Source organism: Ahaetulla prasina, chromosome 5 (genome assembly GCF_028640845.1).
Source record: "Ahaetulla prasina isolate Xishuangbanna chromosome 5, ASM2864084v1, whole genome shotgun sequence".
NCBI classification, from domain to species: domain Eukaryota; kingdom Metazoa; phylum Chordata; class Lepidosauria; order Squamata; family Colubridae; genus Ahaetulla; species Ahaetulla prasina.
Window position 1 is genome coordinate 124,984,721 of NC_080543.1, and position 22,887 is coordinate 125,007,607.

The following is a 22,887-nucleotide window of genomic DNA, read 5'->3' on the forward strand; positions in this document are numbered from 1 at the left end:
CAAGCCGGAGCTGGGCTCGACAGAACCTGCCATGGTCAACTCGCCACAGGCCAACTCACCATGACCAACTCACCATGGGAAAACTCACTGTGGGACAAAAGAGTCACGCTAATATCAAAGAAATGCTGGGATAACAAGACTTGCAAAGATGTTCCCAAACAATACTTCAACATGTTGGAAATGCAAGAAAACCCATGGAACATACTATCATCTATGGTGGACGTGCTCGGCGGCAAAAAAAAAAATGGGCAAATATAAAGAAATGGCTAGAAAGAATAACACAGCAACCAACTGAAAGTAAACCGGAAACATTTTTATTAGGAATTCTCATGAGAACATCCACCAAAGAAATAAAATACTTGATTTTACATATTATAACAGCTCCACGAATAGAATACACAGAAAATTGGAAACAGGAAAGGACACCAACAGATGAAGAAGTGATAGGAAAAGTTTTAGAATGTCCTGAGAGGGACAAGCTAGCAAAAGAAATTAAAGAGAAAGAAGAGGCAAATTATTATATAATCTGGAACAAATGGCATGAATGGCTTGAGACTAGAAACAAAGAACATAAAATAAAGGAGAAAAACTAGAAATGTACAGTATGTATATAACAAATATATAAAGATGTATAAATGTATAATAAACCTATTAGTTTCAGATAATTTAATGTAAATAAAGTAAATGGGAGAAGAAAGAAAATAAAATAATAAATGAGATATGGGGGGAAATGTATAAAAACAAAAGAAGACCACTAAGAAACGTCGTTTAAAAACAGGAGAAATTTATATGTTATATGTTATGTGTTTGTCGTATTCTGCGTTATAATAAAACAATTAAAAAAAAAAGAAATGGTGGGATAAAATCATTAAAGAAAGGTTGTAGAAGGAGGGACAGGATGAGATGTGAATAACAACAAATAAAATATTTTACAATTTATTTTCAATACTTGAAAATTGAATTGTTAAATTGTCCTGTGGCAAGTTGTTCCACAGAGAGTTAGCCATGATGAGTTGTCCCATAGTGAGTTGGCTGTAGCCAGTTGGCCAATTCCACTTTCCATGCAATTATCCTAGCTGTAACCTCTACAGTATAAGGAGTTAGCACCCACCCCTCTCCTAGAAAAATGAACTATTCAAGGAAATATTAAAAAGGCAGACTATTATATTTCCCTGGATGAGAAATGGAGAAACAGGTTTTTTAGGCAGGATGCAGATTCACTCTTAATATCCCTCCTCAATAGCCCACAGCAGATGTCAGCATTTAAGAGATAAAAGAGATAGCTAGGTCTATTCATAAGCAAATGCCCTCACTCAAGATCCAACAAAGGTAGGATTAGCCCTCTATCCATCTACCAACAGAACTAACCACATGGCACCTGGGGAGATTGCATCACCCAGCAAGGCTCAACCAAGCTTGGGACTCAGGACAGCCTACAGAGTTGCCCCTGCATGGCCCCATGGGAGTCTGACAACCAATCAGAATACAAGCTCAAATTCAAAGCTCAGCAGAGGGCATAAACCCCAGGGACTCTTAGCATCTCTGCCCTTTTTCTTCTTCGCCCAACCTCATCAAGGCATGTGATCCTGTCCACCATTAAAACCATCTTTCCAAACAGCCACCATGTTTCCAGTGGAGATGAACCCGGAAGGATATTTCTTCCAACAACAGAAAACCTAAAAGACTGATGAACATGATTGCTACCCTCAATGTATTTGATCCACGCGCTTCAAATCCAGATTATCATTTTAGCTCCTAGGAAAGCATGTGTGAGTTTGGTGAAGACTTGAGGTAATCCCTCTGTACCTGAAAAAAGGAGGAGCCGTTTCTTGCCCTTTGTATTCAAGGCATCGAAGGGATTCTCTCCTATTTATGAAAAGAAAGAAAGAAAGAAAGAAAGAAAGAAAGAAAGAAAGAGAGAGAGAGAGAGAAGGAAAGAAAGAAAGAAAGAAAGAAAGAAAGAAAGAAAGAAAGAAAGAAAGAAAGAAAGAGAAAGAAAGATAGATCAGGAGCCTGATTAGCTCATTTTCTGCCTTTGTTTTTCCTTTCATTTCTTCCTGCAAAAAAACAAACAAACAAACCCTGTGAAAGATTATGCCTGTGTATAAAATGTTTTAGTCTGAAAAAGAAAACGCTAGCAGACCCCTCCAGCTATGCCTTGCAGTCATACTAAAAAAAGAAAGCTTTCTTGATTTATTTTGATGGTAGAGATTTATCTCACCCTATATATCATTGCATGACCCTTATCTTCAAAAGACATCGAACTACATTTTTAAAAATAAATCTCACACTAAAAAATGGGGGGGGGGGAAACAACCTCACAAAGCTGCTTGTTTTTTCTAATTTTAATCCTGTTTAGATTAAATCATACTTTATTTTATCAATTTCTATCCAATAAAGATCCAATTGAATTTCCACTTCTTTCACCCTCCAAACATAATTCATCTAGTTGCCCGGGAAACTTATTACTTTATTCAAAATAAGCAAGTTCAGTCAGCCTCTGGTGGCTCAGACTGGTAAGACAGTCTGTTATTAACTGCAGCTGCTTGCAATTACTGCAGGTTCAAGTCCCACCAGGCCCAAGGTTGACTCAGCCTTCCATCCTTCCTTCCTATCTTCTTTCTTTCTTTTCTTCTTTCTATATATATGCTTATACCTCCTTATATTTACTCATATATGTTTATATACTATATAATCTTTTGTATGATTCCTACATATATTGTTGTGACAAAATAAAATAAATAAATAAATAAATAAATAAATAAATAAATAATGCTTCTACAATTGTTAACAGCCCAGAAAGTGCTGTAAAGCCCTATGAGGCAGTATATAAGTCTAAGTGCTGTTGCTATTGCATACCTTTGTAATACTGAAATGCCGACTCAAATGAATGAGAAAGACAAAGCAGAAGTATCTAATAGGCAATTCTATTATGCTAATGGAAACTTAAATCATTTCACACTCCGAGTATAGCTTGTTGGTAGATGGAGTCAAAATTATAGCAAAATCTACTAGAAATATCCTAATACCAGAAAAAAATCAACTGTACAACTATCTATGGGTGAAAGCTTGCTGAAAAAGGAAAGTGTCAGTCCCTCCATTCTAAATCTAAAATTGATTTTCTTTAACCAAAGGGGTTTCTTCATCATAACTTATTTAGTATTTTTAAAAAAAAAAGGTTCAGATATATATTTAAAAAAATCCACCCTAGGATCTTGAAAAATGGAGTTGGCATTTAGGATATGATTTTTTATACGCGTGGTCTTCAAAAGACTGGATGCTTCACATGGAGTCCTAATTCATCTTGTCATTGGTGTCTCACTGTTTGAGTTTGTTACTTCCCAAAATATTCTCTGCAGCCAGACACGGCACTGTGGAGTTGAGACTATTTGCGCAACAGCTGATCAAATATTTAAAGGATAGTTGACTTCACCTTGCCTCTAATAATCCTACTTGGCAGCTCACCAAGCAGCGTTGTGTTTGTGGTTTTTTTATGGTCTATTTTTTTTTGGTTTTTTTTTAAAAGAATCGTGTATAGGTAAAACATTTAATTTCAGTTTCTTTTCCTCCTCCTCCGCCTCCTCCTCCTCCTCCTCCTCCTCCTCCTCCTCCTCCTCCTCCTCCTCCTCCTCTTCTTCTTCTCTTCTTCTCCTTTTCCTCCTCCTCCTCCTCTTCTCCTTCTCCTTCTCCTTCTCCTTCTCCTCCTCCTCCCCTCCTCCTCCTCCTCCTCCTCCTCTTCCTCCTCCTCCTCCTCCTCCTCCTCCTTGTATAAATTAAGAAAAACAAAATAATATTCAAAATAAAAATTATTCTTAGCCAAATTGGGTAGCCAGATTGGGGCAAAAAAATGGACATCATTTCCTGAACAATACCCAGGAGGGTTCTGAAAAGTGAATAAATTCAATGTTTTATTATATTCTCAGTAACTGTCAATACAGTTTTGGTAAGTTCTGGCCCACCATATGACCAAAGTGAGAAAAAAAAAGAATTCGGAAGAAATAAAAATAGTTGTCAACACCTTTCTAAGAGAGCTGCCTTATCTTCAAAAGACATCGAACTACATTTTTAAAAATAAATCTCACACTAAAAAATGGGGGGGGGAAACAACCTCACAAAGCTGCTTGTTTTTTCTAATTTTAATCCTGTTTAGATTAAATCATACTTTATTTTATCAATTTCTATCCAATAAAGATCCAAATGAATTTCCACTTCTTTCACCCTCCAAACATAATTCATCTAGTTGCCCGGGAAACTTATTACTTTATTCAAAATAAGCAAGTTCAGTCAGCCTCTGGTGGCTCAGACTGGTAAGACAGTCTGTTATTAACTGCAGCTGCTTGCAATTACTGCAGGTTCAAGTCCCACCAGGCCCAAGGTTGATTCAGCCTTCCATCCTTTATAAGGTAGGTAAAATGAGGACCCAGATTGTTGGGGGCAATAAATTGACTTTGTATATAATATACAAATGGATGAAGACTATTGCTTCACATAGTATAAGCCGCCCTGAGTCTTCGGAGAAGGGCGGGATATAAATAAAAAAAATATGTTTTCTTCAGCTCTGAATCAAAAGATATTTAGCAATAAGCCCGTTCATTCAGATGAATAAATAAATGCACTTTTTAAATAATCGGCTGTATAGAGTGTTATAACGTATCCAGTTCATCCACTCACTCAAGCATCCCTCTATATTCTGAATAGTGATGTATTTCAGGTGACAATGAGAAACAATTGTTCCAAAATTGGTTGTTTTCAGCAAGTTTGTGGATTCTCAATGCTTTTTATTGACCATTTCCATTCCGTTGGCCAGTTATTTTGGTTGATCAAGGTTATCCCTTGCATAGAGTAACCCCATAAAAAACATTGAGGCTGTGGAGAGGAGGGCGGGCGAGGCACAACAAGTTTATTGCTAGAAACATACAAGAGCAGACTATCAGAAAAAAGTCCCCTGGCATCTTCTTATCTGTTTGGTTAGGACAGAGATATGGTTGTGTACTATTAAATCTTCAGAATTAGCCCGGTTCATTATATGCAGTTTCCTCTGAAAAATTAGGGCAAATGTTTTGCGAACAAAAATTATAACTGAATAACAACCAGGGACCAGTTATATAGATAATAAAATGAATAAGCTAGCTATGCTTAAATGTGTTTTTTTTTTCTTGGTGGAATATAATCCTGTGTAAATGAGGATACATTTCTCAGTAATGACATACTGATTTTGTACCTAATTTAGATAACGAAGACTTCTGTCTATTAAGATTTTAAGTAATGAGGGGAGGAGATGCAGATTGAATTCTTATCAGCTTTGAAATGCTTTTGATTTAGTCATTGCTTCTGGAAAGCTATTCATCATTTATTTATTTCCTTCCTTCCTTCCTTCCTTCCTTCCTTCCTTCCTTCCTTCCTTCCTTCCTTCCTTCCTTCCTTCCTTCCTTCCTTCCTTCCTTCCTTCCTTCCTTCCTTCTTTCCTACTTCCTTCCTATCTTCCTTCCTATCTTCCTTCCTTCCTTCCTTCCTTCCTTCCTATCTTCCTTCCTTCTTTCCTACTTCCTTCCTATCTTCCTTCTTTCCTTCCTTCCTTCCTTCCTTCCTTCCTTCCTTCCTTCCTTCCTTCCTTCTTTCTTTCTTTCCTATCTTTCTTCTTTCCTTCCTTCCTTTCTTCCTTCCTTCCTTCCTTCTTTCCTCCTTCCTTCCTATCTTCCTTCCTTCCTTCCATCCTTCCTTCCTTCCTTGCTTCTTTCCTTCCTTCCTATCTTCTTTCTTTCCTTCCTTCCTTCCTTCTTTCTTTCTTTCCTTTCTTCTTTCCTTCCTTCCTTCCTTCCTTTCTTCCTTCCTTCCTTCCTTCTTTCCTCCTTCCTTCCTATCTTCCTTCCTTCCTTCCTTCCTTCCTTCCTTTCCTCTTTCTTTCTTTCTTTCCTTCCTTCCTTCCTTCCTTCCTTCCTTCCTTCCTTCCTTCCTTCCTTCCTTCCTTCCTTCCTTCCTTCCTTCTGTAATTTATAGGCTCTCGGCGACCAGTCATCCTTTGACTCCTCAATGCGATATGGACCTTAGCAGTTCTGAAGAATTCTACCAAGCTGTTCACCATGCTGAGCAGACCTTCAGAAAGATGGAAAGCTACCTGAAGCAACAGCAACTCTGTGATGTTATTTTGATCGCTGGAAACCGTAAGATACCTGCACATAGGTATGCATTAAAGTAAAAGAGTTATAAGAACCATTTGTTAGGCAGGAGTGAAAAAAAAGCCAACTGCAATCGCACCTCATTCTTGAAAGTATGTCATTATTATTATTTACTTTATTCATTAAACATGAAACTCAGTCAACTGAACATTCAAAAAGGCACCACAAATATCATTGACTGGTGCTAATGGTTGATACAGGTTGCTGCCAGCATCCTAGGTATCAACCAAGTCCCTTCTTAAGATGTCCAATGTTCCAAGTAGTGCAGTTTTTTACAGTTCTGCTGGTATTATTGCAGGAAGCTGCAATTTGTAGATGTATGATGAAAATGGGTATCACTGTTTTTATTAGTTTTTTTTATTTATTTATTTATTTATTTATTTATTTATTTATTTATTTTGTCACAACAGTATACACAAGCATCAACATAAAATAACTACATATCATATAAACATATATATGAGCAAAAGTATGCAATAACTATATTAATTTGATATAATGAAAGCAAACAATGGGACAGGAATGGTAGGCACTTTTGTGCTCTTATCCACACCCCTTATAGTCCTCTTAGGAAGGGGTGAAGTCAATAGTAGACAGTTTTTGGTTAAAGCTTTTGGGATTTTGAGAAGAGACCACAGAGTCAGGTAGTGTGTTCCAAGTGTTAATAACTGTTACAGAAGTCATATTTTCTGCAATCAAGATTGAAGTGGTTAACATTAAGTTTAAATCTATTGTTTGCTCTTGAATTATTGCAATTGAAGCTGAAGTAGTCTTCAACAGGAAGGACATTGCAATAGATGATTCTATGAGTTAAACACAGGTCTTGTCAGAGTCGGCGGAGTTCTAAGTTTTCTAATCCCAGGATTTCAAGTCTGGTGGTATAAGGTATTTCGTTGTTTTCAGAGGAGCGGAGAACTCTTCTTGTAAAATATTTCTGGACACGTTCAATTGTATTGATGTCAGAAATGTGGTATGGGTTCCAGACACGTGAGCTGTATTCAAGAATTGGTCTAGCAAATGTTTTATATGCTCTGGTTAGTAGTGTAGAGTTTTTGGAAAAGAAGCTACGTAAAATTAGGTTTACAACTCTTAGAGCCTTTTTTGCTATGTAGTTGCAGTGGGCTTTGGCACTTAGATCATTTGATATAAAAACTCTAAGGTCTTTAAAAGGGTGAGGATCATCTGTAAGGTAGTGTCCATCAAGTTTGTACTTAGTGTTTAGGTTCTTTTTTCCAATATGTAAGACTGAGCTTTTGCTGGTTGAGATTTGGAGTTGCCAAGTTTTAGACCAATCGGATACAAAGTCAAGGTCTTTTTGAATGGTAGTAGTATTATTGGTGGTGTTAAATAGTTTGACATTGTCAGCAAAGAGAACACAATAACCTGAGATATGGTCACAGAGATCATTTATATATAGTATGAAGAGCATTGGTCCAAGAACGCTGCCTTGAGGAATGCCACTCTTGACAGGAACAGGATTTGATAGAGCATTGCCAATTTTGACCACTTGTTGTCTGTTTGACAGGAAAACAGTTATCCAATTGTGAAGAGGTCCTGAAATGCTGTAGGATTTTAGTTTGAGGAGTAGTTTATCATGTACTACTGAATCAAAAGCTTTGCAGAAGTCTATGTAGATTGCATCTATTGCTTTGCCTTGATCAAGATTAGTAGTCCGTATGTTTTTACAGTGGAGAAGTTGTAAGTTACATGATATTTTTTTCCTGAAACCAAATTGTTTATTAGAGAGTAGATTATTTATTTCTAGGTGGAGCGTAATGGATTGGTTGATGATAGACTCCATTACTTTGCAGGTGACGCAGCATAGAGAGATTGGTCTGTAATTTTCAAGTAGGCTGGGGTCTCCTTTTTTGAAGACTGGGATGACTGTGGCTAGAGACCAAAGTTTGGGAAGGCAACTGGTCGTGAAAGCTTTATCAAAGATTATGCTTAGGGGTTCTGCTATATGAGTGGAAAGTTTTTTCCATAGCCATGTAGTTTCGATGGCCAGGTCGTGATATTTCATGATTTTTTCCAGTTCTTTTTCTTCAACTTTGGCATCTCCTGGTACCACGATGTCAATAAATTGTATGTTTTGGTTTTCGACAACTGTGATATCTGGCATGTTCCAAGTGACGATCCAGATATCACAATTGTCAAAAACCAAAACGTACAATTTATTGACATTGCGGTACCAGGAGATGCCAGAGTTGAAGAAAAAGAACATCATCATCATCATTTTATTCATTCTTCAAGAACATCTTCCTCTTAATAAGCATCTAATGGTGTAAGCTTATGATTATGAAGTGTGATGGTTTTATTTTTGATATGATGGTTTTTAGTTCCTACCTTGGCGTTTTATTTAATTATTTGTGTTTTTGTAACTAAGGTTAAATGTTTATTAATGGTCCACTATAACCACAACAGGAGATTTGTTTGATTGGTAGAGGACAAAATTCTAGCTAAGATAAAAATTGGAGAGAGAAAGATTTAAACCAGGGGTCTCCAACCTTGGAAACTTTAAGCCTGGAGGACTTCAACTCCCAGAATTCTGGGAGTTGAAGTCCTCCAGGCTTACAGTTGCCAAGGTTGGAGACCCCTGATTTAAACTATGTAATAGAATTTATGTAGAACTTTCTACTTTTTTTTTTTTTTGGAAGACTGAACAGATTTGAGGCCACACTGATTGTCACCTTTGCACACGATCAAAGGAGGCTGAAATATTTTTTTTCAGTAGCTCTTCCATCCCATCTCTATGCATCAGATTTAAAAAAAAAACAAAACCAACAACACTCTAGAGTTTAAGCTGCATCATACACACTTTATAGTAAAGTATTTATTGGGCCATATAAGTTCTATATGAAAAATGCAAATTTTGTTCTTTTAGCGCAGAGTTGGTATTTAATGGGGAGATGGATTTTCGTCTGTATCTTGACTGAATTTGATTTAACAGCTATTGCAGTTCAGTAGCAATCAGAACGTTTTGGACCGATAAATGATAAGGGTCGTAAGCTTGCCTCTGAAATAACATTTGTTAAGTGAGTTTGGCCCCATTTTTGTCCCACTTTCTTTCCACTGTTGTTAAGCGAATCGTTGCACTTAATACCATGGATAACTCAGGCTGTAAAGAAGCCTGTTATTAGAATAGAATAGAATAGAATAGAATTTTATTGGCCAAGTGTGATTGGACACACAAGGAATTTGTCTTGGTGCATATGCTCTCAGTGTACATAAAAGAAAAGATACGTTCATCAAAAAGATACGTTCATCAAAAGATACGTTCATTAAAACACAGCAGCCTGCAATTACTGCAGGTTCAAGCCCGGCCCAAGGTTGACTCAGCCTTCCATCCTTTATAAGGTAGGTAAAATGAGGACCCAGATTGTTGGGGGGGGGCAATAAGTTGATTTTGTTAAAATATACAAATAGAATGAGACTATTGCCTTATACACTATAAGCCGCCCTGAGTCTTCGGAGAAGGGCGGGATATAAATGTAAATAATAATAATAAAAAAATAACATTGTTAGGGGAATCTGGCTTCCCTGTTGACTTTGCTTGTCAAAAAGTCAACAAAAGCTGATGGCATGAAACACACACACACACACACACACACACACACACACACGGACACTGCAACCGTCAGAAACATGAACCAATTGCCAAGCATCTGAATTTTGATCATGTGACCATGGGGATGCTGCATCGGTCGTAAGTGTGAAAAAAGGTTGTAAGTCACTTTTTGTCAGCGCTAATCTAACTTTGAACGGTCACTAAATGAACGATTGCAAACTGAGAACTACCTGTATCTACACCTGTTATCATGCCAATCGATGCATTCGATCAGGGGTCACCAACCTTTCGGACCTCAGGGACCACTAAATTCATAATTTTAAATCCCGTGGACCACTAATATAATTTGCCTAACGACTGGCTGGGTGGGCGTGGCTAGGTGGTCATGTGACTAGGTGGCCATGGCCAACTCGATGTCACTCATGTCAAGGGGACCTCGCCAACCTCTACTTGCCTCTCCCCTCCCAGCCCCCTCCTCGCCTGCCCACCCGGGCCCCACCCGGGCTCCTTAGGGCCCCAACAGGGAAGCAGTTGTTGGAGCTAAGCAGCCACCATGAGAAAGAGTTGGCAAGTCAGCTGGGTCAGTTCAAATTGGATCTGACTGAGAAGGAGGCTCAGCAGAAGCACCTCACTAAGGACTACGAGCATAAGCTTTCGAAGCAGAGGGAAGACCTGCAGGGCTGCAAGGCCAGGTACAGACACCTGGAGGCTCAGTGGGCTGAGATGATCAGCCAGTTCCAGGCCATGATGCAGTCCCACTGGAACAAAGCCCTCTGGCTCTTCACCACCAGTGACGCCTCCCTCCAGCCTTCACCCAAAGCACTGCGCCAGGAGGCTGAAGCAGACCCTAAGTCAGAATTTCTGCTCCCTCTGACCCACACAAAAAGACCCCGAAGGGGGAGACTCTCTGCAGCAAACAAAAAATTCATTGCTCGTATCCAGCCAAGTGGCCATAGTTTGAGGACCCCTGATTTAGTGCAATATAAAAAAAATGTAGATACTTTTTCTGCGGACCACCAAAATTTTCTTGTGGACCACCGGTGGTCCATGGTCCACCAGTTGGTGACGCTGCAATAGATACTCTTGAGCGTGTGTAGAAATTATGGTTTTCATATTGTTCCAATTTGGGCACAAATCTCTTCAGTTTGGGAACGAATCAAGGAACATATGTAGAAGCAGAAGGTCTGATTAAACGTGTTCTGGAAATGTTAAAACCAGTTATATTTATATCCCATTAAATTCTGGAGTCAAAAGCCTTGGCTCCATGTTTTACGCAGCAATCCATGAGAGAAGTAGAGTTCGTCAGTTTATTCCTTGTAGAATTTTTCCTGGTGAAGTAGTAGTAATTAGAAGGGAAAAATGAGATTTAAAATACAATTGACATGGTCTGTAGAGATTGCCAGTCATCCAGGTCATGGTTGTCCAAAAGATGCTTTTTCAGGAGGCAACTGGACTTTTCTTTGTTTTTTTCTTCTTTTGAAGACATTTCACTTCTCTTCCAAGAAGCTTCTTCAGCTCTGATAGTGGGGAATGGAAGGATTTATATTTCTTGCAGATAGCTGGTCATTTGCATCCTTTTAGCAGGTCATTGAAGCACTTGGAGGTTTATCTGTATCCTCAGGCTCACCTGAGTGGGTCTTCTGGTTCCTGTAGTCTGCAATTTTTCCCCTGGAAATCCATTCCTATTCCCACATCATTCCAAGGGTGTTCATCCCAAATTCTATAGCTAAAAGTCTGAGGAGATTCTCAGTCATCCAGGTCATGGTTGTCCCAAAGGTGCTTTTTCTGGAGGCAACTGGATTGTCTTGGAGTTGTTGTTTTTTAAGACGTTTTGCTTCTCATCCAAGAAGCTTCTTCAGCTATGACAGCATAGTGGGGAATGGAAGGATTTATATTCCTTGCAGACAGACTCCAACTGCTTCAAAGGCCCTCTAAAAGGATGCAAATGACCAGCTGTCTGCAAGGAATATAAATCCTTCCATTCCCCATTATTCTGTCAGTGCTGAAGAAGCTTCTTGGATGAGAAGAAAAATGTCTTCAAAGAAAAAAAACAAAGAAGTCCAGTTACCTCCTGAAAAAGCACCTTTGGGACTATTGACCTAGTCTCTTTAACCAAAACTGACCATTCCCTCTGGCCCCTGGAAGTTCTGAATTCAATAGCACATGAGGAATTCAGGAAGATTTTCTGAATGAAATTAATTATGAGCAGGAGTGGTATTTACTTACCCTCACTACCGGTTCTCAAATGTGAGCTCCCTTCGCTAGGACACACCACCTCCGCGCATGTGCAGAACATCAAAAACAGGATGTAATGACATCCAGGCAGGTGTGCAGAGCCTCCCTCAACCGCCACTACTGGATCGCCCGAACTGGATAGAACCGGCTTAATACCATCACTGATTACGAGTCACTATCTGATTACATAATAAGAAAAAGAGAGATAACAATGCACACGTGAAGAAGTAACGCTGCCTGATGATTGCAGCTTCACTTGTCAAAAAAGAGATAAAGTCATAAAATATATATTTTGAAAAGTTCAGGTATTTACCTGCTTTCTGATATATTACATAAGAGGTGTGATCGGAACGCAAAAGAAAAATCTGGAGAATTTTTCCATTGGGAGTGATTCCATTATGGATCGTAATGAAAGGTGTTTTTAGGTGTGTTTTTTTTCCACTAGCCTTAATAGCTGAGTCTATTTTGTAGAGAAAAGCACTTAGGCTACCTTTCATTTTGCCAATGACAGCTGTGAATTTATTTTTCTTTTTTTTTTTCCAAGGCAGAAGTGAGGAAAAAAAATAGAGTAGAAGTATAGTAGAAATTGACTTCAAGGAAGTTTCTTGATTTCCTGACTTTTAGTTTTATGCATATAGACAAACATTTCTTTTTAACCAGACATTTTTATCATTAGACTCTCTCTCTTCAAAGTGTTTCATTTTGTTCTTGTTTGGCTTGTGGATCTTCCTCATAGCTATTCTGCTTTATTCATCTGCTGTTAGTATGGCTTCATTAATGTAGATAGTGTGATTTTATTATGTTATTTATTTATGTAGCTGATTTTGTAAGCTACCTTGGGTGCTGCTGTGGCAGGATACAATTCTTATAAACAATTTGATATCCTGCCTAAATTGTTTCTACACCATGTAAACAGATGTTTATGAAAATACTCAGTGGACATATATAAGACTTCCTCTACAAAACCACATAGTTTTACTTGGTATTTGTGTGGAAAGTGCCAACAGTTCATCATCTATATCAGGGTTGTCAAACTCGATTTCATTGCGGGCCGCATCTGGGTTGTGTTTGACCTCGGGGGGCCAGGATGGGCATGGCTAGAGTGGGCATAGCCAACATCACTCATGTCGGGACGCCTGTGGTGGCCCGAGCTCTCTGACAGAGAAAATGTACTCCGGAGCTACATTTCTGGCTGCAACAGCCTCCTGCAACCCACTGCCAGTGAAAATGGAGCCCAGCAGGGCCACACAGAGGCCTCACGAGCTCTGTTTTCAGCTGCAACGGCCTCTATTTTCACTGGCAGAGGACAGCGGCCCAGTCCTTTGCTGTTTCCAGGGCAGCCCCGCGGGCCAGATCTAAGTACCCATGGGCCATATCTGGGCCCCGGGGCTTGAGTTTGACACCCTTGATCTACATAATCAAATCCTCGAAGGCCACCATATCTGGCCAGATCTATCCAATAGAGACATACAACCAAGGAATTTAATTTAGGCACTTAGACATGGATGAGAGAGGTTTATATATGGATGTAAGAATAGGCAAAAGTAAACCAAATGATACCACAGTACCAAAGGGCAGTAGAAGCAGAAGATAAGAAAATTCTTTTCCTACAAGGTATATAAATATAGTAGTGGCCAAAATTGTGGAAACCTTTTGGGAAAAATGTATTTTTGAGGTTTGATGGCTAATAACACCATTTTTGGGGGGAGGGCGGCATTTCAAGATAATCCTATTCCACTGCTGGAATGGCCTGGGAATAGCCCAGACTTTAACCCAATTGAAAATCTATGGAGCCGACTAAAGAAACTTATTAGTCAGAAGCGACCCAGCAATAAAACCCAGTTAATAGAAGCAATTGTTAAATCTCGGTTTCACATTAGAACAGCTGCAGAACTTCCCACTCCATGGGAAGACGTTGTAAGGCCACAATTTCTGCTAAAGTTTACCCAACTAAGTATTAAGTGAACTGGTGATAATTTTTGTATACCTCATTTTTTCTATGATGATCATTTTTGTATATCTCATTTTTTCTACATGTGTCACTCTTCTTCTTTATACAATATTTTCTATTATAATAGGAAATCCTTCATAAAAGTTATGGCATTACATTCTTGATTAAATTATCTTTCCATTGATATATAATTTTATGGTACTACTAAAAAAAAAAGTGTTATTAGCTAGTTTTAGAAAATCCACTTTTCCCAAAGGGTTTCCACAATTTTGGCCACACCTGTTTGTGACCTGGCTTATTCATTTATTTATTTATTTTTCCAAAAGCAACCTTCCATCAAAATAAATATTTGGCCGCTTACTTGATGCTTCAATGCACAAGGTTTGTGTGAGTTCGTTTCCTGAGTTTTATTAAATGCCAGCAGAGCATATAAAACATATAAAAATACAAAACATATAAAACCAGAGCGTATAAAACATTTGCTAGACCAATTCTTGAATACAGCTCGCCTGTCTGGAACCCATACCACATTTCGGCCGTTAATACAATTGAGCGTGTCCAAAAATATTTTACAAGAAGAGTTCTCCACTCCTCTGAATACAACAAAATACCTTATGCCACCAGACTAGAAATACTGGGTTTAGAAAATTTAGAACTCCGCCGCCTTCGATATGACCTGAGTTTAACTCATAGAATAATCTGTTACAATGTCCTTCTTGTTGAAGACTACTTCAGCTTCATTCACAACATTGCACAAGCACACAATAGATTTAAGCTTAATGTGAACCGCTCCAATCTTGACTGCAGAAAATATGACTTCAGGAACAGAGTTATTAATGCCTGGAATGCACTACCTGACTTTGTGGTCTCTTCCCAAAATCCCCAAAGCTTTAACCAAAAACTTTCTACTATTGACCTCACCCCATTCCTAAGAGGTCTGTAAGGGGCATGCATAAGAGCACCAACATGCCTACCGTTCCTGTCCCAATGTCCCCTTTGATTGTATCCAATTCGTATAGTTTTTTTTAATACTTATGCTTATATATATGCTTATATATCGTATAGTTATTTCATGCTTATGCTTACATATACTGTTGTGACAAATAAATAAATAAATAAATAAACAACTACTTTGTACTTCAACTTGGAAGAGAGTGAGATTCAGTAGAACCTATTTCCAAACAAATGTTTATAAGGCTGCCATTTTCCTACGCCAGAGGGTGCTAGGTTTTCATGACTTTTGAAAGTTTACAACACTTGTGGGTTGAACATTCTAATAGACTGCACTGAAACATAGTACATTAACAGAGAGATATGTTCCTTCTCTTTCTCCTCATACCCTTCTCTCTCCTCTTCCCGCCCCAGGCTTGTACTCAGCTCAGTTTCGGATTATTTTGCTGCCATGTTTACAAATGATGTTTGTGAAGCCAAGCAAGAAGAAATCAAAATGGAAGGCATTGATCCTGGTGCACTTTGGGATCTCGTTCAGTTCGCATATACAGGTAACCCTCGTGCGTTGAATTCTCCTTTCAGGAATAAACCCTGACTCTTGTGTTCATCATTCTTTAACAACCATAGAATATGAATACATCAGCAGTTTATATAATCTGGGTTAACAATGGTAGGAACTGACAAAGATATAATGTTTAAACTCATGAAATTTAGACAAAATCTCATTGCTGCTCTCCTAAGGATGGATAGATTTTTCCAAAAGTTGTTTATCTGGTATCCATAGATTTTCATACTCCAAACTGGAGCTACCTTTATCAATATTAATAGAGACAAAATAGCATTGTATTCCATTGCTATTAGGAAAACAAGAGAATATGTATCAGTTTGTAACTTATGATAAATGATTGTAGCTATGATTTTTGATCTATGACCTATTACACAGTATTCATACTGTTTGTATGAATACTGTGAGTTTATGCACCGGAGATAAATTCTTTGTGTGTCCAATCACACTTGGCCAATAAAGATTATTCTGTTCTGTTCTGTTCTGTTCTGTTTTGTTCTGTTCTGTTCTTAAAAAAAAACATAACATAACATAATAACAGAGTTGGAAGGGACCTTGGAGATCTACTGGTCCAACCCCTGCCCAGGCAGGAAACTCTACACCATTTCAGACAAATGGCTATCCAACATTTTCTTAAATTTTTCCAGTGTTGGAAATTTCTGTTCTGTTCTGTTCTGTTCTGTTCTGTTCTGTTCTACTCTACTCTACCCGACCCTACCCTACCCTACCCTATCCTGAGTGAGTTTATACATCAGAGACAAATTCCTTGTGTGTCCAATCACACTTGGCCTATAAACAATTCTCTTCTCTTCTCTTCTCTTCTCTTCTCTTCTCTTCTCTTCTCTTCTCTTCTCTTCTCTTCCCTTCCCTTCCCTTCCCTTCCCTTCCCTTCCCTTCCCTTCTACTCCACTCCACTCCACTCCACTCCACTCTATTCATTATTGCGTTCACTCTCCCCATCTATAAAAATAGAAAGTTCTGTATTTAGTTTATCTTAAATTTGTGCTTTTAACAAGAACGATTATTTAAAATGAAAAACAATTGAAGTTCATAGTTCTGACTAATATAGCTCGGTGGTTAAGGAACACACTGTAAATGGGAATGCATTAATGCAGAGTGTCCTCAGGGTGCAATCAAAAAGACAAGATGATTACACATAAAAATACAGGCAAATCTTTGACTGCAATATTCTAGTCATCATCTTGATTTTTTTTTACCCTATTCTGTATTATTTCATCCTGTTGATCAATAAAGACCATTTCCTGCCTCTTCCATGTTTTTTAAAATGCTTTTGGGCTTAAAAGTACTAAAATTTGTTTCTTGTGTTATTCTTGTGATGCTGAAGCCAGAAGAATATATATATATATACATATACATATACATATACATATACATATACATATACATATACATATACATATACATATACATATACATATATATGTGTGTGTGTGTGTGTGTGTATGTATATATATATATATATATATGTATATATGTATGTATATGTGTTTTCTGAGGTTTTCACGGGTGTTTATATGTAGGTCTTTGGTTGTTCGGGTTTTCTCCTGTGTAAAATTGGAAGTGTCTCATTCGTCATGAGACAGCTGCGATCACACATTGCTCCCAGAAGCACGAAGCTGAAACCTGAAGATGACGAATGAGACTTCGTCGAAACGTCGCCAAGACACTTCCAATTTTACACGGGAGAAAACCTGAACAATCGAAGACCTACATATATATGTGTGTGTATATATATATATGTATATATATGTGTGTGTATATATGTGTGTGTGTGTGTGTGTGTGTGTGTGTGTGTGTGTGTGTGTGTGTGTGTATTTCGAAGGATCCAATTCTGGACTGTGATCATAAATTTAAAATACTATTCCTCATTCCTAGAACATTGGATAACTTAAGAAAACATTGCACACAATATCTTAGAAACTCAGACTAATACCTCCGTACACACTAGTATTGATCCTTGAAAAAAGATAGGTTAATCAGTGTCCTACTGATAAATTTTTAAGGCCAAAAGTTTATACTAATCATTCCTACAGCCATCTCTCCGAGACAGTCCATGTCCAAAACAAATATTCTATATTTGCCTTTCAGCTTTCCTCTTCTTTCCTACAAAGAACTAACGTATTGATTGAAATACTACAGATGCTTCAAAACTAAAGGGACATTAAATAAAACATTTTAAATTAATATTTCAGCTTGCGACCACAATCCAATGCATAAATTACTTGGGCATGTAAGCTCCATTTAACTTAGTGTTTACTTCTGATTGCTTTGTTTTAGCTTTAACCAAAGCTATTCAGCCAGGTGAACATGCAATATTTATGTTTTAATTTGAACTTCGGGAAATGTGGCAAGCAGTTGTTAATGTTCAGATTGCCTGTGGGAAGACAAAACTCCATTAAAGAAAGACATGCCGAATATTTGGAGATTGCCCTGGTCGAGTTGAGATGTCCAGATGTTTTTGGAGTGTATGAGTTGCAGATTGCATGACAAGCTTTTCCTGAAACCAATTGTTTATCAGAGAGTAGGTTATTTGTCACTAAGTGGAGGGTGATGGATTGGTTTATGATGGATTCCATGACTTTACACGTGACACAACAAAGAGAGATTGGTCTATAATTGGTCTCAACAAGGCCAGGGTCACCTTTTTTGAAGATAGGTATGACTGTTGCTAATGACCATATGTCAGGCAAGGAGCTCATTCTAAAAGATATTTCATAGACGGTGCTTAGAGGTTCAGCTATGATGGAGGAAAACTTTTTAAGAAAGAAGGCACATATTCCATCAGGACCAACAATCTGGGTCCTCATTTTACCCACCTCGGAAGGATGGAAGGCTGAGTCAGCCTTGAGCCTGGTGAGATTCAAACTGCCAAACTGCAGGCAGCCAGCAGTCAGCAGAAGTAGCCCGCAGTACTGCACTCTTAACCTTTGCGCCACCGTGGATACAGAAGTATATGGACTGTATAATCGTAGACCGTATTTATTCTATGAATAAATATTTGCCTTATACGCAATGTATAGGTTTCATATTACAATAATATCTTGATACCATATAGATATTATGCAATAGGTAAGGCAATTAATGGGGAAACTAACACTTTTCACACAGCAGATAGTTCAACCTGTTTGAACATGTATGTGTGAATTTGTATCTAGATAGCTAGAGTTGCATTTTATATCTAGATATTTAATCATGGATATTGCCAAACAATCCAGCAAAGGCAGTTTGTTAAATGAAAAAATGTAGATTAAACCTAGCTTTATAAACTTCCATTCTTATTTGTAGAATAGCAAACCCAGCACTGAAACGCTGAGGTTTTGATTTCAAACTCTATCAGGCAAAGCAAATTAGTTTTACAGGATAGGTAGTATAGGAGGAAGAATAAAACATGAAACTAAAATTGTAAATATGTCTCAAGAAGCAATAATGTTTCTTTGGCAATGCAGTATTCTCAGAAGAATGCCTTTAGCCGGTAGGTAAGGAATATCTTAAACTACAACATTTTGTATCTGGGGGGAAAGAAATGAAAGAGGATAAAGTAACATTCAGCATCCAGTCTAGAAAGTAAGAAATTGATCGATCAATCAGTCAATCAAAACTTTCTACCAACCAGCACTGGACTAGCATGGTTAATTAGACCAGCAGGATTGTAGAGCAGAGGTGTCAATCAGAGGTGGGTTTCAGCAGTTCTGACCAGTTCTGGAGAACCGGTAGTGGAAATGTTGAGTAGTTCGGAGAACCGGTAGTAAAAATTCTGACTGGCCCCGCCCCATCTATTCTCTGCTTCCCGAGTCCCAACTGAGCGGGAGGAAATAGGGATTTTGCAGTAACCTTCCCCTGGAGCAGGGTGGAAATGGAGATTTAACAGTATTCTTCCCATGCCACGCCCACCAAGCCATGCCACGTCCACTAAGCCACACCCACAGAACCAGTAGTAAAAAAAATTGAAACCCACCACTGGTGGCAATGACTCAGAGGTGTTTAAATGTGGCCTGCGGGGCTGGCCTGGAAATAGCAAAGGATCAGCCCACAGTGCCTCTGGCAGCCAAAATGGGGCATGGGGAAGAGAGGGAGCTCCATGTGGTCCCCATGCAGCCCATTTTCAGCCAGCCATATTGGAGAGCCCCACTCCCTATTTTGGCCAGCACGGTGCTGCAGGAGATGTTCGTCTCATCTCCCACCTGGCTGGCCGGCCCGCAGAGGAGAACTACAATGCTGATCCGGCCCTTGAAGAAATCTAGTTTGACAACCCTGATGTAGAGGATTGGTTCAGTCTGAAATCTCTCTCTCTCTCTCTCTCTTCTCTGTATTTCCTTTTTGTTAAATCTCTTAATTGAGTATTAAGAAACATGAAAACTTGTCTGGGAACACTAGATATAATGTGGTTATATGAACTCAATACATGGTTTCATTACAGCAAAAATGAAATTAATGTTTCATTAGGAGTTGTTTAATTCAAATGGTATGCATTATGCAAATGTACAAGTAACACATTGCTGCAATTGATGTGTGTTTTGGCCAGAATATTAATTTTATAACCTTCCATATCATTAGACCCAGATGGGTCTTCTCTCTGTTGGTTTAGAAAAGGGAATTCTATATGTAATGGGGAGTAAACTGTCCGAGTTTGACTGTATACTTTCTGAACATTCAAACAATATTACATTTTTTTTTATTTGCATTTATATCCCGCCCTTCTCCGAAGACTCAGGGCGGCTTACACTATGTCAAGCAATAGTCTTCATCCATTTGTATATTATATACGAAGTCAACTTATTGCCCCCAACAATCTGGGTCCTCATTTTACCTACCTTATAAAGGATGGAAGGCTGAGTCAACCTTGGGCCTGGTGGGGCTTGAACCTGCAGTAATTGCAAGCAGCTGCTGTTAATAACAGACTGCATTAGTCTGTTGAGCCACCAGAGGCCCTATATCCACCATATGTGGATTGAGACATCTGAAGTCCTACAAGTATATATGCAGGAATTGACATTTCCTGCCTATTTTTTTTTTTTAAATTTATTTTTTCATATTACAAACACACACACCCCCCAATTCATCACGGTTTTTATTGTTGGCTTTTTGTTGCTTTTCACATTTTTTGAGAAGAGAGAAATCTCCACTTGATTTTTGTCATCATAGATTGACCAAGGTGGAAAAAATGAACATTATACAATTGTGTTGCGTTTTGTTAAAGTGTTGGTATAGAAAAATGAGAGAAATCCCTTCATTCCCATCTCATGTTTTGTTTCACACAAAAAATGAACCGATTAAACATAGATAGTTATGAACAATGGCTAATCACTTTTAGGAGACTTCTGTGACTTTATTTTTTTTATTTATTTATTTATTAGATGTTTGCATAAGAGCCCAAATAATTTTTGTGCACGCACATGAAACTTCTTTTACAGAACAGCATCTGCATCTTTCATGTACATATAGCTTTTTGTGTATGTGTGTGCCCAGAAATATTGTTTTGTGTTGCAAATTTGGAGGCATTAACTGTTGAAAACTGTAGGTCAGTGGTAGTCAATCTGGTCCCACCATGAAAGCTGGGCGTTCCAGCTTTCATGGTGGATGGTAGAGGTTTTGTCTGATACTGAAGCACTTTCCTTTTTTTTAATTTAATTGACTTTCAAAAAAAAATTCATAGCATTATTTAAAAACATTTTCATTAGGTTTTCATAAAATTCCCCATGACCATTTAAATTTCTGAAAATATGCTATTTGTATCGCCCGCATATAAGTTTAGTTCACGTTACCTAAGTGAAACTAAATGGCGCTATAGTGCGACCACAAACGAAAGAGCCTCGTCCCAGAATAGCTCACGCATCTCCTCCCATACCACCCAGCTGTAACAGACAAGCAGAGCGGATACCCGGCATCCCCCCCCCCCAACCCAATCCACAATGCGTGAGAGGCATGCACAGACGACGATACACGGCACATTACTGTGGAACCTGTGGGCAGTTAGAAAATTTTACTACTAACAGAGATGCAAAAGTGGGCGGTAGGTATAAAAAGGTTGACTACTCCTGCACTAGGTCGTAAATATTCCCACACATTATCTTAGTCTTCACTATCATTTTATTAGGAGAGAAATCGTCTCCATCTGTATGAAAGTTCCACTAAATATATCAGATTCACAGCAAAAAGACAAAGATTTCTCTGTCCTGTTCTGTCCGATCCTAGGGCCTGCTGCTGATCTCTATTTCTTGGCTAAGGGAGTCAGCATTTTCGAAAGACATTTTCTGTGGTCATGTGGCCAGCATGGCTATTGTTCTAACCCAGCTTTAGCAAGTAATGATGAGCTGTTTTCTTGTGAATAAAAACAAACCCCTTTTCAAACAGGGTAGGAACAGTCTTTTATTCACATGGATAAACAAAAATCAAAAGTAATTAGTCCCAACAGACCTGGCCAAGAAATCCGAATTGCTTGCTGTATCCTAAAGCGAATGGTCGTCTGTGACACGCGTCTACTTCCAAACCCCTCCTATTTATTTCCCAGCCAGGGGAGGGGCTGGCTAGCGTCCACGTCTGCTTTTCCTTGAGAGCCGGCTTATTGTTTTCCTTTGCTCTCCTCTCCTTTTCTCTCTGTGTATACACAAATCTCGGATGAGCCTCATTTGTTCCTCTCCCTCGCTCAGCTCAGGCCTCGAAGACAGCTGCTTCTCCACCTCGGGAAGGATGGAAGGGTCTGCCTCTGCCTCTGATGCTGTTTCCTTATCAGAGCCTTCCAAAGGCTTCAAAGCTGGCCCAGACTCTCCCTCAATCTCCTCCTCATCTGACTCTGCTGCTAGCTCTGCTGGCAGCCACAACAATTCTATTCTATTCTATTTGAAGTTATATTGCAATTGTGCCACTTATTTTCTGCCTTTTTAAGGAAGCAAAGGCACACGGAATGCTATTACCTTCCCACCGAAGGCGGTACCTATTTATCTACTCACATTTGCATGCTTTCAAAGTGCTAGGTTGGCAGGACCTGTGGCAAGTAATGGGAGCTCACTGCGTTGAGAGGCAATATGGGTCTTGAACCTGGGCTGTCAGCTTTCCAGAAGACAAGCTCAGTGTCTTTAACCACTGAGCCATTGTCCCCATCAGATTCAGAGCACTGCAGGGCTATTTTGTGCTAGCTGAGGATTACTACAACAATCCATGCGATGGAAGGGTGATGCATAGCAAAATTTAGATGCAAGCTTCCTTAAAAAAGCAGAAAATAAGTGGCACAATTGCAATATAACTTCAAATAGAATAGAATAGAATTTATTGGCCAAGTGTGATTGGACACACAAGGAATTTGTCTTGGTGCATATGCTGTCAGTGTACATAAAAGAAAAAAAATGTGTAAAGAGTTGTTGTTTTTTTCAAAACCATGATCACTTTTTTTTTCTTGCCTCACTATTCCAGAAGTAATATTTTG

General features: G+C 38.7%; 1 protein-coding gene across 2 annotated transcripts in view; it reads left to right on the forward strand.

The window, feature by feature from the left end:
• The window catches only part of KLHL1 (kelch like family member 1), a 168,008-nt gene that overhangs the window by 37,378 nt on the left and 107,743 nt on the right, over positions 1–22,887 (forward strand). For both annotated transcript variants that reach the window (XM_058186471.1, XM_058186472.1), the window contains exons 2-3: positions 5,998–6,180; positions 15,296–15,432. In XM_058186471.1, the coding sequence (XP_058042454.1) occupies positions 5,998–6,180; positions 15,296–15,432 (320 nt within the window). The remainder of the gene's footprint in view (positions 1–5,997; positions 6,181–15,295; positions 15,433–22,887) is intronic.